Genomic DNA, 17,451 nt, shown 5'->3' with positions numbered 1-17,451 from the left:
CAGATTGAATACCCATCATTTGTGTTCAGAGTTTTTAGTTTGACCTCTGTTTATAATGATGTTTAGAAAGGGTCCTTAAAGAACTGGCCTTGGTATGGTGTGCAACGGGTTTTCAACATAAGTCAAAATGTCTCTAAACCAAGGTGATTTCTGACGTGAATTGTGTTTTGCCATGTTTTAGCGCAACAGTACTTCGTTTTCATGTTAAAATCATTTCAATGTTTTTTGGGAGACAATGCATTCAGACCGGTCTCTGAACTTTCTTTAGTTATTTTCTTAATCTCTTTCCCCTAGTTTATAAACTTTTTTAACTTACTTTTTTCACGTCTCACAGGTTTGCATGTCTGATGAGGACTAGAGTTTCAACCTGGGCTTCTCAATTTAATTTCATTATTGGCTTGGACACTCTAGGATACATGCATGCATGCATACACACATGTGTTTCATGTATATGTGACAGTTGTGGAACTGGTCTTCATGATCGAAGCTCCTCTGGATTAATTAAATCAGTAGCCTGAGAATAAATGAAAGTGATGAACAGAACACCTAAAGCGGTCACTCCTGTGGGAAATCCCACACCATGCTAACCTCCTGTTGTGAATCAGCTTTTACAGTCTGTTGCTATGATGCAGTCTGTGCCTGGTAAACAGTAAACGGTGGTAAACAGTAACTTTGTTTCAACTTAAAAAGCATTTAAAATGCAGGTTGAAGGCTCATTTAATATTTGATCAAGTGCAAACAGAACTACACGATGTCAAAACTTTTTTTTCAGTGTAAAAGACGAAAGAAGCATTTTCAAACTTAAAAGAAGACGCTGGTGCTAATGCGTTTCTGTCTGTGTGCTTAGCGTTCAGGTCAGGGCAGAGAACGCAGTGGGTGCTGGCCCATTTGGGCCGAGTCTGCGGGTAAGGACCAGGCCACTGCCCCCAGCCCCGCCTAGATTGGAGTGCGCAGCCGCAGGACCACAGAGTCTGAAACTGCGTTGGGGGGACAGTAACAGCAGGGGGCCAAGCACCGATGAGACTACCTTCATCTTGCAGATGGAGGACAGGAACCAGAGGTGAACACACACACCCCCACACACACACACCCCCACACAAGCAGTACTTCCCTGCTCCATTGGTATTTTGTCACTGTCCTGATTGTGTTTAAAACAATTTGAAAACACCAGCTGTTCTTTACCTTTCATGAATCTTTTATGACAAATGAAACAATCAAATGTTATCTTGCATTAATTGTGTGTTAAATTAGGCACATTTTGTTCTTCCCCCATAAAGTTAGTTTTTACTCATAACATGTTGCTATGTGTCTCATTTGAAACAAGTATGCATCTGTTTGTAAGGGATTGGCTACATTATGTGAGTGTCTCAGGTGCCGCTGTCATTTGCTAAAAGGTTTTTTTTTTATTTAAACTCCACTAGACTTTTACTGAAGACCTGTAAATCTGCTTTTTTTGTTTTAATTTTTTTTATTTCACAATGATCTTTTGCTTTCAGCACAATGGCAGCTGATGAGACACTAGGCTGTGGTAGAGAACCATCAACAGTAAAATGTAACGGCAGCTGTTTTAAGGGAAAACGTGACAGAATTTGTATGTGAGAACAAGTACACCAAGATGGTGTTTGAGTAAAGACTGCATTGTTGTAAATGTTCTCTCCTGGATGGTGTGTGCATATGCGTGCACGTCCACACATATAAACATGCATGTCCATGCGTCTGCGTGTGGTTTCATGCTCTGCGTGTCTGTGTGTGCAGTGTTTTTGTGCGTGGGACTGTGCCTGTGTATGTCTATCTCTGTGTGTCCGTGCATGTGTGTGGTTCTGATATTCAGAGCCTTTTGTTCTAGAAGTCCCAAACCTCTGTGGTTCTGGTAGTCTTGAGTCGTCTGTGGTTCTGGTAGTTGGAGTAATACCTGCTCCCCCAATACCTGCTCTCACTCCTCCTGCACTGCCCCACTGATTGGAGATTTGAGGATAATTGAAGCCCCACACTTTTCCCCCGGCTCAGCACTCTGAGCCAGCGGAGTTCCATGCAGTGCGGAAGATGCAGTCTGATTTGATAAAGCTAATCTAAGTGGAGACTAATGAGACACTGGAGCATGTATTGGAGCATTTTCGTCTGCCAGTATCTGCTTTTTTACCTTTACAGAGTGGTCTGGAACATGAACCCCAAATCATGGACAAATAGCTCTGTCTGTTAGGCTAATTAGTGTGACTGTTTGCAAAATGAAGGAGTGCACCAAGTGTACAGCAGTGGCTTTCTGTTCTTTTAGCATGCAGAACAGTGTTTTTTGAAGGGCTTTTCTAATGTTTCATCTCCCTTCAGCAGAAAATTATATAAAATAAGGCAGTTGTCTTTGTTGTGGGACTCAAGGCTGCTATTAACTAATCATCGCTGTCCGAAAGGGAAAAAATAAACGCTGGAAAAGGTCACTTAATGGGAGAAGGAGAAGAACATTCAACACTTAACATCTGTTAAATGTAACAGAAAATATTAATTTGGTCCATTCATGATGAAATTTAAATGAGAAGCTGCGAAGCTGAGTGAAGTAGTTCTTAAAAAATGAATATAAGTTGTAAACCTGGAATTACGTTGGAGCTACAATAGTTTTGTTTTGCCAGAAATGTTTTTTTGTGATGGTGGAGTAACCAGTCTGGATCTTTAACAGGTTTGTGCCGATCTACCGTGGGCCAAGCCATACGTTTAAGGTGCAGCGTCTGAGCGAGTCGAGCCGCTACACTTTCAGGATCCAGGCTGTGAGTGAGGCGGGCGAGGGACCTTTCTCAGACATGTACTCCTTCACCACTGCCAAATCTGTGCCTCCAACTCTCAAAGGTAACCAGACCTTCAGCACAGGCTAATTTAAAGCCATATATAACATGCATTGTCTAGAAGAATGATAAATTCTGTAATTTGATTAGAACAGAGCTAGAACTAGGGAAGTAAAACGCACTGATGCAAGACTATGATTCAGCCGTCTCCGTGTCTATTTACATGCAACGATTTTTGCCAATCCGATTGAATACATTCTGATCATAGATGACTGAGGTGTTTAAACTCACTCTACTCAACAGTCTGATAACAATCTCCGTTTGCATGTCCACTACATGTCATCCGAACCAAAATGATGCGCATGCGTAGAGAACCACTTAGTGTAGACGTTACCATGACAGCAAGCATCATGTGAGTCCAGTCAGAGTGAGGTGAGCAGCAGTGAGCAGTGCTTGTGTTTTTAATTACTTTAAAATGATGACTCAGGAAAACGTCCTTCACATGTCCTTATTAAAGAAGGCCGAGAGGAAGACGTCGTGTTCTGAGACACATAAGCTGGACGTCCGTCCCACCGCCATCTTTTAAACATCAGAGCATGAACTTTGTCGCCTCTGCAGACCAGTTTCTGCTCCGCTGTGTTGAACAGTATAAACGTTGACTATGACGCGACGCGCGTGCAGAACGGACTTAAACTTTCCGACAGGGAATGTAATCAGATACAGATGTTTACACGGTTTTTATTCTGTTTAACAGATTATTTACAGGATTACCCACCTCATTCCATCGGATAGAAATTGTATTCCGAATGGCCTCAATTGGGCCAAGTTATTCTGATCGAGGTGTTTACATGGACATATTGAGCTTTAGTTGGATTATTAGTGGGTTATTAGGCTGCATGTAAACGTGGCTAGTTTTAGAGTCAGTCATAGATTTCAATCATATTAAAAAATACTCAAAGATTTTCACTCTTTTCAGTAAGGTTGCTCCCATCAATCAGCTGCCAATTAAAATCACCTTTCCTTTTGAAATGATTTGGCAGTCTTTAAGTTGTTGCTCCTATGACACACATCAGTAATAATAATCAATAATCGCAGTGCATCTAACAGGGATACGACTTTGCATTGTAGTGTTCGTTGCTTTCTGAATACTCTCTCTCTCTCTCTCTCTCTCTCTCTCTCTCTCTCTCTCTCTTTCTTTCTTTCTTTCTTTCTTTCTTTCTTTCTTTCTTTCTTTCTCTCTCTCTCTCTCTCTCTTTCTTTCTTTCTTTCTTTCTTTCTTTCTTTCTTTCTTTCTTTCTCTCTCTCTCTCTCTCTCTTTCTTTCTTTCTTTCTTTCTTTCTTTCTTTCTTTCTTTCTTTCTCTCTCTCTCTCTCTCTCTCTCTCTCTCTCTCTCTCTCTCTCTCTCTCTCTCTCTCTTTCTTTCTTTCTTTCTTTCTTTCTTTCTTTCTTTCTTTCTTTCTTTCTTTCTTTCTTTCTTTCTCTCTCACTCATTCTCTCTCTCTCTCTCGCTCTCTCGGTCTCTCTCTGCAGCTCCTCGTGTGGCTCAGTTAGAGGGCAATGCCTGTGAGGTGGCCTGGGAAAACGTACCGCCCATGAGGGGAGACCGTATCAGCTACGTGCTCCAGGTCCTGGGTGGGAGGGAGTCGGAATACAGACAGGTACAACATCTCGAACATTCTGTTCAACATCAGGACAATTTCCTTCATAGGTGTTTTTTTTTTTTTTTTTTTTTTTTTTAACAACAAAAGATTTTAGAGGGTCTGAAACACTTTTAGTAGATACAAATGATTATGATTATGGCAAGGGTGAGGGTTAGGATTAATTTTTGGGTTGAGGTAAAGTTAGGATTAGGGGCAGGGTGAGGGTAAGGTTAAGGTAAGGGTTAGGATTAGGGGCAGGGTGAGGGTTTGGGTTGAGGTTAAGGTAAGGGTTAGGATTAGGGGCAGGGTGAGGGTTTGGGTAAGGTTAAGGTAAGGGTTAGGATTAGGGGCAGGGTGAGGGTTTGGGTAAGGTTAAGGTAAGGGATAGGATTAGGGGCAGGGTGAGGGTTTGGGTTGAGGTTAAGGTAAGGGATAGGATTAGGGGCAGGGTGAGGGTTTGGGTTGAGGTTAAGGTAAGGGTTAGGATTAGGGGCAGGGTGAGGGTTTGGGTTGAGGTTAAGGTAAGGGTTAGGATTAGGGGCAGGGTGAGGGTTTGGGTTGAGTTTAAGGTAAGGGATAGGATTAGGGGCAGGGTGAGGGTTTGGGTAAGGTTAAGGTAAGGGTTAGGATTAGGGGCAGGGTGAGGGTTTGGGTTGAGGTTAAGGTAAGGGTTAGGATTAGGGCCAGGGTGAGGGTTTGGGTTGAGGTTAAGGTAAGGGTTAGGATTAGGGCCAGGGGGAGGGTTTGGGTTGAGGTTAAGGTAAGGGTTAGGATTAGGGCCAGGGGGAGGGTTTGGGTTGAGGTTAAGGTAAGGGTTAGGATTAGGGGCAGGGTGAGGGTTTGGGTTGAGGTTAAGGTAAGGGTTAGGATTAGGGCCAGGGTGAGGGTTTGGGTTGAGGTTAAGGTAAGGGTTAGGATTAGGGGCAGGGTGAGGGTTTGGGTAAGGTTAGGTTTTGTGTAATGAAAGCAACACATTAACAACACATCTACTTAGTTAGTCATGTATCCACAGAACGTCTGCAAGATCTTTACTCCAGTGTATTTAGATGCTTCACTACTGCTACTTCAGTATGTTGTTGTGACTGATATTCTGTTAAGAGTTTGTTAATCTACCAACGACCACTCCAAACAGAGTTGCCCATAGCTTTGTTGTGCAGGCTGTATATGGTCTTGTGTTGCTTTTCTGCTTTACAGGAAAACCTTTTTTCTTTCTCATACGAGAAAACGCCTCAGAAAAGGTTCAGACTTAATTAGAATAGAAGTAAAATCGAAAAGAGCAGCAATTTACACGTCATTATACACAAGCAGTTTATAGCAAAATCAATATTGAATTAGATTCCACACACTGTATTGAAAACTGCAGCCCTGAGGACTTTAATATGATTGTATTTTTTGCTCCACAGGGATGAGAGAGAAGTTATATGATTGTGTACATAGCTGTGGGTGTGTGTGCTCCCCTTTGTTTTGAGAGAGATTTGAGTAGACTATTGAAAGCTCACAGATATAGAAGTAATATTTACTTGAGCCGAGTAAAACAGCGATTTAGATGGCTTTCTTTGCGCCTTCATTCTGTGGTGAGACAGACAGCAGTGGAATTTTATCAGTGGTTTGGTGTTTGACGTGTGCACTTATTGCCAGTAACCTGTCAATCAGGAGACATTGCAGAATTGGTGCAGTGTGATTACAGCCTGTGGGCTTTTCTGTAAATTTTAACTAAACAGCTGTAATAGCAAGAACAGTCAAATACTCAACAAGTCAGTGACCCGTTTCTGGAGTCTTGTATGAAAGACCCAGTTATACTTTTGGGTCATTCTCCATTTGAAGTGGGAATTCAGGTGGATACATTTTTTTTAAAAATCACCCCAAAACTAAACTTAATGTCAGTTAACATCTCCTATTATCACATATGCAGAAAGGAGAGTTTAATTCCAAACATGTTTTACAGTCACTGGTGTTGTATGAATATGGTGTAACACCAGTGACGGTGACTCCAGTGACGTTCTGGTTAAAACTGAGGATTCTGTAAATCGGCTGACTCGGTGGCTGATCAGGTGACCTTGTGTAACTGTTTAAAATCAGTAATAAATAAGATAATATGGCATTATTTTGATAATTTTATTACCAAGCCATTAAAAGCTCATAGCACCAGTGACACACAGAAGTTATGAGCTGCCTGATAAATTATTAATTAATTAATGAAATATAGTGAGCCAGTGTGACTCGCCTTCTCTGATGAGCCTCGACCCAAAGAAGCAGTTTAATAGAGCTGAAAATACTGTGTTAAAATGTAAAATAAGAGTCTTGATAACACCAGCAACCAAAATCTCTGACAAATGAATGTTTTCCATGTCCAAACGTGTTTCACATAAACATTTACTTTCAGGATCAGCGACTTCAAGTCAGCAGGTTTCATGTCAATCAGCCATACGCTGCACGTTTCAGGAGGCTGAAATAGTTCTGGAGTTTTCCTTTAAGGGTCCTGGAGGCTGGATGCTGCACTCCACAAAACTCCCACCTTCTTTTAGAAACATCTGAAATAGTCGGTTGCTCATATGTGAAGCCCAGTGCAATGCATTGTGGGCCCTTTTTGAACATGAAAACGTGACCAGTGTTTTTCTCTTTGTGAAAATGAGAAAAGTTGCATGTGAGAGTGGAATGGAAGGCCCACCAGTGGGAATGGGTGGGGTATCTTTTGTGTTTAGCTGGTTTCACCACGTTAAAAGCACCTATAAATGTGCTGATAGAGCCTCTGTTCAGTGTCCATTAACAGACAGCGATGGTGAAATATTCTTTTACTCTACATGTGACCTGAAACACTCGTACGTTTGGTCAGATTGAACAAATGGTTACCCCCCCCATCAAGGTCGGAAATACGTTGCATTATTTACGGCATAGCTAAAGTTAGAATAAGAGTAATGGGTAGAACAGGAATGGGTTCTGTTCGAGGCTGAATGGTCAGTGAGAGTTTTTTCTATGTGGAGAGCAATTTTAGCTGTGCTGCGTTTTCCTGGTTGGAAGTATTTAATTCCCTTTTTTTGCTGGTATGTTTCATATAACAAACAAAATACTAAACAGGGCAAGTAACCAAAAGTGTTGTGACAAAAAAGTCAGTACTAGACATTTTTGTTGATGCCAAAAGAAAAAAAAAAAAAGAATGGTGGATATTATTGTTCATTTGATGTATCGTTCACACCTAAATTCAGACCCACTGAAATGAGCTTTGTTATCCAAGTCTGCCATTTAAGTAAGACTTGTGCTGCGTCCCAATTGCCTACTTAATACTAAGTAGTGTTTGAGTATGTAGTATAGTCACAAGTCAACAATCCACAATGCATACTCAGAACCAGTCGATTTTTGAGTAATCATGGACACTGTTGTCTCACAATCCACCTGGAAACGGAAGTTTCTCACGCCTGGAAAATTCTGGAAAAATAGCGGATAGCAGTGCAACAGCAGCTGCGGTGGTAGCGGGACCAGAAATGGTGTATAAATGTGAATTAATCCCAAATTCATAAAATACTCTTTAAAAAAAAAAACACTTTATACTTACTAATGTTTTCATTTGTGGCCATTTCTATAAGAAATCTGTTTAACACAAATTAATTTGTTAGCTAGCCTTCATAGCTCACTATGATGTGCGTTGTCATAGTAACAGTTCATCACTTCCTGTTAGTAAGTGTAATGGTGTCAATATTTTGTGCACTAACCTGTCGAGCACATACTATTAAGATTAGTACGCAGTATATACTGCATAGTATTAGTGTGTAGTAAACAATCGGGACACAGCCTTACAGCAAAGACATCAAAGTTTTGTGTATCATTGGGTAAATATTCAGTAACTGTGTGAAATAAATGTAAATTTTTATATATTTATTTATTGTTCTCCTCAAATTAACAGAACATGTGTTTTATGATCTCCACATATCACTATATGCTTACAATTTACTGCTGAAAGCCAAAAATCTCTGACGCTCTTTGTGTTGTTTTCTAAAAGTGATGTTTCCAGAGCAGATCACTGAAGAGACGCCGTGTGTTTATAGTTTGTAGCCCAGATTTGGGGAAAAACGGGTCGACTTTCAGTAGAAAAACAAACTGAGTTCAGCTTCTTTTATTATAAGGGTTTAAAATGACGTCACCGTCTATTAGACTGGAGAGAAGAGCTACAGCCTCACACGACGCCCAGCTTCTGAATGGAGCTTATGAAATATGAACGTTATGAAGAACATGACGAAGTGCGTTCCAAGGAGTTGAAGCAAGACTTACAGAAAATAGACATCAGAGTTTTGTGTAGAAATAGTAGTTAAACATAGTTAGGCTTATATACTTTTTACTGTCATTCACCTTGATTGTTTAATTTAGTTGTATAGTAAAGACATAAACACATTTAACCCATCAGTTTTTTCTGACTTATGAAGATCACTTGTTCTTGAGAAATCTAAAGGAATTCTACAGAATTCAGGAACTTCTCACAGCTTCCATACAGGTGCTGCACTACGTCCAGCTCAAATTTTCAGTCTAGTCGAGCATCAAAAGCCCAACTTCTGATGAGTAAATTGAACAGGACGTGCTACATGAATAGTGTATGTAATAAACACAGAACTAGAAGTAACGCATATTTGACAGGATCACATGGTGGATGAGTGTTTGGTGTGGATGGTTGTTTTGATGCTGAAGTCGAGCTGAATATGGTGGTAAATTGCTCTTTCTGAATGATGCCATGGCAGAATGTCAGCCTGGGCTCATGGGACCTGAGTGGGTTGTTGCCGCTGAAAAATCTCGCAAATTGGTCCTTTTTTCCTGCACGCGCTCACACAAACACAGAAAAGCTCTCTCGCTAAATAATGACCTCCCTGACACACACACACACAGCTGCAGATAGTGACACAGATAGTGACCTTCAACTTGCCTCATTTATTTTGCTTTATTAATGCAGAATAGTGTGAAGGCAGTGTGAACAGGGTGGTGGGATTTGTTACCAGAGTGGACAGGCACATAAAATTGCCCCCAAGCCATTGAATCTTTTGGCCAAAATTACGGCCCAGTCCCGTTTCTTCTTTTTACCCCTACCCCTTGTTTTTGAGTGTCACCCTAACCCCTTGGAGCCCAGTTACAAGGGGTAGTGCTTGAAATCTTGCCCTACGAAACGGGACCTTCAAATAAAAATAAATAAATAAATAAATCCTTGCTTCTTTATCAGGCCCGTGTGCAGTGACAGCAGAGGAGGGGAAAGTTCAGCTCCTCACTGCTGGGCTTTAGTTACATTTAGGGCATCTTATGCCTTCAAAGAGGGGGGCAATTATTTATCACCCACCACTAATTCTTCAGTGATATGAAGCTGAAGTCAGATATTCACCAGCTTCTTGTTATAATTTTCCCATTCCACCTTAAATGGTGCAGCAGTTACATTCTGGCACTTCAGGCATCAGATATGCTGGAATATTTAAGGTGGAACAGGAAAATGAGCTTGCTACCAAGACAGTGTGCTGTAAGCAATTTTTTAATGCTTGTTATGAAGAAAAGGATTATAATTCACTGAAAAGTCATTAAACTAAGGTAATCGAGTGGTTCTAACTTTTTATTGGAGAAAATTCTCAGATTTGTGGGTTTCTTTGGTCTCTTGTTCAGCCGTCTTGCCCTTTTTTCCTCATAACATGCCACGTGGAGTCTCTGGAAAAACCTCCGTTTGGAGGGTCACGTAGCTCTGACAGTTCACCCTATCCCTCCATCTCAGCAACAGTTGGGACAGCCTACCCCTAGATGTGAACGTGCAAAACAGAGGGCTAAGGGCTCAGTGGTAGGGGCGAGGGGTGAAATGGGATTGGGCCTAAGAATTTGTGGCCAGATATAGAAACAGTGACCCATTTTGGTCCATATATGATAAAAGTCGAACCAAATCAGACACTTTATTAAAATAAATGATTAAAGATTCCATTTTGTACTTAAACTTGGCCAAAAGTTTCACCAGTGACATTTTCAGGAGTGATTTTCCTCGTTTTGAGCAGAACCCGAAAACGCTAGCCAGTGCAGGACTAGCAAACACAGCTTTCAACAGTGGTACAAAAAAAAATCATTTTTATTAAAACTCAATGTTTGCATTGCAAGTGCATAAAATCTGTTGTGATAGTGACAATTCTTAAAGTTCCTCACTGACTTTCAGATTTTGAGACACATTTACTTCAAAAACAATGGGAGCTACCTGCTGACCATGTGGCCATGAGGGCCAGGGACGCAGCCTCACTTCCTGCTCTAAAATGCAGGGACGTGGCTGAAATAAGAACTTGCAGTGTTTCAGTAGTGACGTGAAAACGTGGGCCAGCATTTTGTGAGTAAATTTTTAATCAAACAGTAAACTCATAACTCAAGGATAAATCTGAAACTTTCAGTTTCACGTTAAAATGAATATAAAGCTCTTTAAAAACTAAGTTGGTCTCAGAAAATTACACAGATACTTTGATAAACATCCCTAGTGGGATCATAAGCTTAAGTACAAGACTGATGAAGCAGAGCTGGGTTTTGAGGATGACCCAGCATAAGAGATTTCAATTACCAGAGTATTACACTCCCTCTCAGATGAAAGGGCCTTGTAGTGTTTCCTGTTGAGTCTATTGCAAAGACAGTTCATTCAATATCTGTTCATTTGATTTCCTTTCGTAAGCAGGTCAGCAGCGAACAATGGGTGATGTTCTGGCCTTGTTTGCTCCTATCAAGGGACGCTGTATTCTGGTGATTGAGTTCCATGATCAGTTTATTCAGCTTGGCTTGGATTCTGGAACAGCGGAAAACTCTAGCCCTCTGATATCAGTTCCACCCCGTTAGATACAACATTCCCCAGTGTAAACAAACCGGTGCCCCCTCCACACTGTGATTTATCGAAGGTGACTGTGACATTTTCACATTGAACAAAAGGTGTAAACATCTCGCGGCCAGGCTTGTGTGTGTGAGCTGTGTCGTATTGGAATTCAGTACTTTTTGATACTTTAGATACTTCAGTATTCAGAGTACTGGACAATTCCATACCATCAAAACCAAACGCCATTCAGTAACAGTGCTGAAGTAATCAGTCTTATTACTATCTGTGAGCCAATCAGAATGCTTGTTCCACAGTCTACACTGGTGGCTGACTAAATTATAGCACATACAGTGCTGTGAAGACGTATTTGCCCCTTCCCAGTTTCTTGTTTTTGCACGTTTGTCACAGTTAAATGTTACAGATCCTTATATTCTCTTCCCTTGCATTCCCTCCTCTTCCCTTCCCTTCTATTCCCTTCCCTTCTACTCCTCTCTTCCCTTCTATTCCCTTCCCTTCTATTCTCTTCCCTTGCATTCCCTCCTCTTCCCTTCTGTTCCATTCTATTCCCTTCCCTTCTCCTCTCTTCCCTTCTATTCCCTTCCCTTCTACTCCTCTCTTCCCTTCTATTCCCTTCCCTTCTGTTCCCTTCCCTTCTACTCCTCTCTTCCCTTCTATTCCCTTCCCTTCTATTCTCTTCCCTTGCATTCCCTCCTCTTCCCTTCTGTTCCCTTACATTCCCTCACCATTTTGTATCTTGTATCATTAATCTGATGTATTCGGTTTTTCTATGTGGTGTAAACAGAACTGGAAATAGAAGAGATGTGTGTGAAGTAGTAAACTCAACAGACTTATTCCAACACTAAAACCTCAAACCAACTACAGATGGCAGCTCCATGTGATTTAGAACCTCAAAAACCCCCAATTCAGTACATCCTAGTTCAAAACAAACTGCAGAGAGACACATGCTTCTTCATTAGTAATGATTAACGAGCTGCCGATGTATGTGAGAATTTCACACAGTCAGATCTGCTGATTGACTTCCTAAAGATCCTGAAGTTTCCTCATGATAAATAAATGTGTTAAAGAACTGCCAAAATCTTGACTTGACTTACTACAGCAGCACCACTTCAGTCAGGCAATGTGAGCACATTGATCTGACCTTTTCCTCTCCCTCTCTGATTGGCTCCTCAGGTGTATAAGGGAGAGGATACCACCTTCCAGCTGTTCGGCCTGCAGTGGAACACGGACTACCGCCTGCGGGTCTTTGTGTGCCGACGCTGTTCGGACACCTCACAGGAGCTGTGCGGGTCCTTCAGCCCTTCCACACACTTCTCTCCCCGCCGCTCCAACACCACCGTGGCCGTGGAGCCAGGCACCGTCAGCACGTCCACGCCCAAAGCGCTCACAGACGAACAGTTCGCCAGCCTCATCGTCCTCGGGGTGGCCTCGCTCTCCATCTTCATCGCTTACCTGCTCCAGCTCCTCATATGAAGATGCCGGACGGGGAAGCGCCGAGCAAATCGCAACAAAAACGGAAACTTGAGGGACGTTTTTTCTTTTTTTTTTTTTTTTTTTTTTTTTTTTTTTTTAGTTTGTCTGCTTTGAGAAATCAGACAGGATCGCCAACCCCCCCCCCCCCCCCCCCCTTTTGGTTCGTCTGCTCTCTCTCTCTCTCTCTCTCTCTCTCTCTCTCTCTCTCTCTCTCTCTCTCTCTCTCTCTCTCTCTATTTTATTTTAAATACATGTTTAAACTTGGTGTCTTTGTTGCACAGATTTTTAAACTACAGCTGTAATGAAAGTGGTAAATGAAAGTATTTTTTATATGTTTTTAGGTCCTTTTTCTTTTCTACGCAAGAGGCCCCCGAACAGGTTTCATAATATTTTTGTATTTTTACAAAGTGTTTATTATGTGATACAGCTTTAACACATCCGCTTTGATGAGAGGTGTCATTTTCTGTCTTCTGATTAAGACCCAGCGGCTGTTGCCGACTGCTTTAGTGCTCAGCTTCAGGTCGTCAACACTACAGCAGCAGCAGCGGTAGTTAATACTACACTAGTAATGCAGCAAATAGCCTTTCGTAACTAGAGCTATTGATATTCAATGTAAAGAGAGAAAATAGAAGTGTATTAAATACAGGTACAAAAGAGTGAGTTTCATCTCATGTTCGAGTTTTTAGGCCGTTGTATTTATTGTGCCCATAAATTTATGTCCGTTTTGACTAATCGTAGCTATCGATACTCGATCGGCCTCACCTTTCACGCTACATTTGTACGCCTTCATGTATCCAGAGCTCTCTCGTTTTGTCGTCTTTCGCTCTCGTCCCAATCCATTTGAAGTAAAAAGGGAACGCGCCCTTGAGGTCTTCGAAAAGCGAAAAAGCAGCATTTGTTCGGCCAAAGAACTTTTCTAGCAGCCTCCTTCGCCCACTGACAACTTACAGCAAAGTGAAGTCTGGAATGTACGTACCTCAGGGACTGGGGGGACCAGATAAACTGCTCAGAATGCCGGTGTGCGCGCCTCTGCTCTCTGATATCAACCCGTTTTGTCGCAAGCTTTTTTCTGTAAATCATTTCAGACTCGCTACTCCCACTATTCCATTTACCCTCTAACCTCTCTAGCCGAAACTACAATATGCAGTACATGAAAAAATGTTTACTAGCTTAATCATACCTTAACCAAAGTTAGTGACGAAGCAAGGTATAACAGTTTTGTTAGGTTTATTTATACTATATATTGCATACCGTACTTTATAATGCAAATCACAGTGCAATCTTTCATTTATTTATTTCTTTAAGAATCAAACGAACTGTCATATTCAATATTTTCTCATGTAGCATGTTTTTTTTTTTTTTTTTTTTTTTTTTTTTTTTTTTTGGTTATGATGAATTATGTTTCCAAATATAGAACAGTAATCTTTAATATTAACCTATTTCGTTTCAGATATATATTTTTGTGTGTATGTCGTTTTTACTCATGTATGTCCGATTTAATTCAAGGAATGCTACGATCCAATAGCTTATCTCTCTCCTTCAATCAGCACGTTAACACCAAGGTTTGTCCTCGTATGGGATATATTATTATTATTATTATGTTTTTTTTGTTTTTGTTTTTTTGGTTTGTTTTTTTACATCAGTACAGTCTCGCTTGTCATATATAAGGACTTCCAACATTCCAGTGTAATTTCTGAAGAGAGATGTAACATAACTTGATACTAGACGTCAAAACTTGAAGTGGAAACACTTGAACACTTTAATATCAAATCCCCCCAAACCTGCGGGCCCACATGCTTTTTTGTTAATTGCATGTTTTTAAATGTGCGAGTTATCAGGTTGCAACGTTAAGGATCTTATTACATCATGACCTAAAGCCTTACCGGCCATTAGGGTGTCCTCAGACACCTGTCGATAAACACACCTGCTCATGTTCACGCATGATGAGAATCATTCCACACTGCCATTTTCAACATAATCACGTCACATTTATTGTTGTAAATTATAATCATAGGCATTATATTAAAACAAAACCTACCATATCAGTTTAATGTATAGATTTGAAGTACTACCCTTTGTATTTAAGATGATTATGTATCTGTAGCATATATGTAATATATTTATACGCAATAAATGTTTAAAATTTTCTGATATGACTCGCAGCGTTCGTGATTGTTTTTGAGTTCCGGTTCTGCGCATCGAACTTCAGTCCATTCATTTTAACAGATATAGCAGAGTTATAGTAGCAGGTTGAATATATATATGTGAAATAATTTCACATTCCACCACAGTTATATCAAAAGCCTTCTTTTTTTACACCATTAGCATTACATTTTATAATAAACTGGAATAAAATGGAAATGGACTAAAAGTACTCGAAATGCATTTTTCTTCCATTAAAGCTCAGAGCAACACTGTGGAGCCATCTGATGTAGGCAGAAAGGTATACCAGTGAAAGTGATTGCTGGTGTGATGCTGCCTCATGATGGAATTTACCCAAAAAGCCACGCCTCCAAAATCAATTGCACAACGCTGCTGTTGGAACTAAACCTCACAGCTCCATTTTTTTGGTTATTCAATTTGTCATCATTTGGAAATGCCCCTTGTCCTTTATATTGTGTGTAAATTTCATGATAAATGGACTAAAAGAAATTACCCAGAATGACTTGAAAATATGTCTGGTTCCATTGACTTACATTAAAAGTAAAGCAGGTTTTTTCCTTCTCCTGTGAAGTTACCATTTTGGAGATACAAGGTTTTCTTCCGACAGCAGCGATAAGTTTAAACAAGCTTAAATAAACCTTATAAACACAACAAAAGACTATTTTAGACCTGAAGCAAATCTGGACCCTCTTGAGGTCGACCCTGTGTTAATCAGCACAGTCTTTTTGTACAGCACCGGCTCTATTTAAGTGATATAAGCAGCTGCATAGGGCTCTGCAGCCAGCAGGGGGCTCTCTAACATCATCTGGGATCTTATGTCATTGTGCTGTCTAAGATGCTCGAGTGAGGTGAAAAATGCAACTGTGTCTCGGAAAAAAAACAGTTCGCACATATGGGGAGATGGCTTAGTCATGTATTGTGGTGTTAACATTAGGCCGTTTGTTTAGGCTTGCAAGCAGCAAGGATCTGGGACCCGTCCAACGAAGCAGATTCAACTTCAAAATACTGTAGTACTTTTACTCAAGTGGAGGTCTAAAAGGAGGAACTTCTACTTTTACTGGAGTGATATTTTACCTTGGGGGTCTCTACTTGCACATAACCATCTACTAAGTACATGGTTTGTGTCCTTTGTCCACCACTGCATAAAAGTCTTTCTATAAATGTTCCAATTTGGAGATGCAGTGTTCTAATACGACGTGTCAAGTTGTGAATGCATGCAAGAACCAAAGTGCTACTCAACAGCTACAGGAAACTCATGCTGCTTTTATTTGCTCCTTATGAAGACACTTAAAACATAAATCACGTCATATGCTTACAGTAGATCACAATCTTCAAAGCCACCAGTGCAGTTTGTGTAGATACTGAATGCTGAATTTAAACACAGACATCTCGAACAGCAACATGTTTGCCGAATGTACGAACAACATCACGAGAATATATTTAACATATACAGATTCATAAGGTTAAGGACTTTGATCAGCTGGCACCATTGTATTCTCCCCCGGCTCGGGGTACAATGTACAGCGCATACGTCTACAGTGCGAACTTTGTCATCCAGTATTTCAGACTGTTTAAGGCATTTATGTGTAGGATGCATATCTCTGCAAGAATGATGTGGCAAAAATACAGTATGTAAAAATACTTGCATCAGTTCTGCTATAATACATTCAGATCAGCTTTGACAGCTCTAGGTAAACAATGTATGCCTGTAATGTAGTTTACTATTCATATTTGCACATTATAATCCAAAATGCACTCTGTATGCTTAGATTTGATCGCTTGAAAGTGACGACAACTTTGTGTAGTTGATGCTGTACAGTGTGAGTGTGCATGTCACAGCGGCCCACTGAGGACCCTCCCACAGATCCCCACACGCCAGCTTCTTTAGCTGTGAAGCTTCCTCACAGCTCCCGTTTGTAACTGCCAGCCTGTTAGCAGCTTCACACAACAGGCCATGGCAAGCTGGCACTAGCCAGACTGCGGTCCAGTCCCAGCTGGCAGTAAATAAAAAATAACTACCTTAAAAATCAGCGTTTATATGATTAAAAGAATAGTTCCGTAAAAAGTCAAGCCTACAGTTTTCCCCCGAACAACGGACTGTTGTCTATAAAATGGACAAAATGCCATCAATCAACGCATCCATGTCCATAAAACAGACAAAAGTCTGGGCAAAATTCACTCTTTAAGGTGCCGCCTAGGTTCGGACGACACTGACGATTTAGACAAACGATTTTCATCTGCAGAATTACTGAGATAAATATCATCATCATGACCCAAATTCAGTTACAGAGTACCTGAGCGTTAGAGAGCCTTACCCTCCCTGTACGATCGTGTCCAAAAGTTTGTGCGCCCCTGGTCAAGTAATATAAACTGACAATAAGTGAACACGTCCTCCACAGACGGCTCCTGCACATTTTAATACACAATTACTGTTTATTCACTGAGTGTAACGTGAAAAAATAAGACACAGAACGCAGCCTCTGCAATAATAATAGCACGTTTTATGTTTTTATATTTTGTTGGTTTCTTTAACTCGAACTCATTAAAGAAAATAGAAAGTTTGCACTAAAAAGCAGAAAAATGTCATATTTACAGC

The 17,451-nt window shown here is 40.7% G+C and overlaps 1 protein-coding gene across 1 annotated transcript in view; it reads left to right on the top strand.

Moving 5' to 3' along the window:
* The window catches only part of fndc3bb (fibronectin type III domain containing 3Bb), a 93,801-nt gene extending 81,057 nt beyond the window's left edge, over positions 1–12,744 (top strand). Inside the window, exons 23-26 of the mRNA XM_037533791.1 lie at positions 848–1,060; positions 2,669–2,835; positions 4,302–4,429; positions 12,393–12,744. Coding sequence (XP_037389688.1) covers positions 848–1,060; positions 2,669–2,835; positions 4,302–4,429; positions 12,393–12,692 — 808 coding nt within the window. The 3' untranslated portion in view covers positions 12,693–12,744. The remainder of the gene's footprint in view (positions 1–847; positions 1,061–2,668; positions 2,836–4,301; positions 4,430–12,392) is intronic.
* The last annotated feature ends 4,707 nt before the right edge of the window (positions 12,745–17,451 follow it).

The sequence above is a fragment of the Pygocentrus nattereri genome, chromosome 24 (genome assembly GCF_015220715.1).
Source record: "Pygocentrus nattereri isolate fPygNat1 chromosome 24, fPygNat1.pri, whole genome shotgun sequence".
Classification (NCBI taxonomy): domain Eukaryota; kingdom Metazoa; phylum Chordata; class Actinopteri; order Characiformes; family Serrasalmidae; genus Pygocentrus; species Pygocentrus nattereri.
The sequence above is the reverse complement of the archived record's forward strand: the minus strand, read 5'-3'. Positions and strand labels throughout refer to the sequence as shown.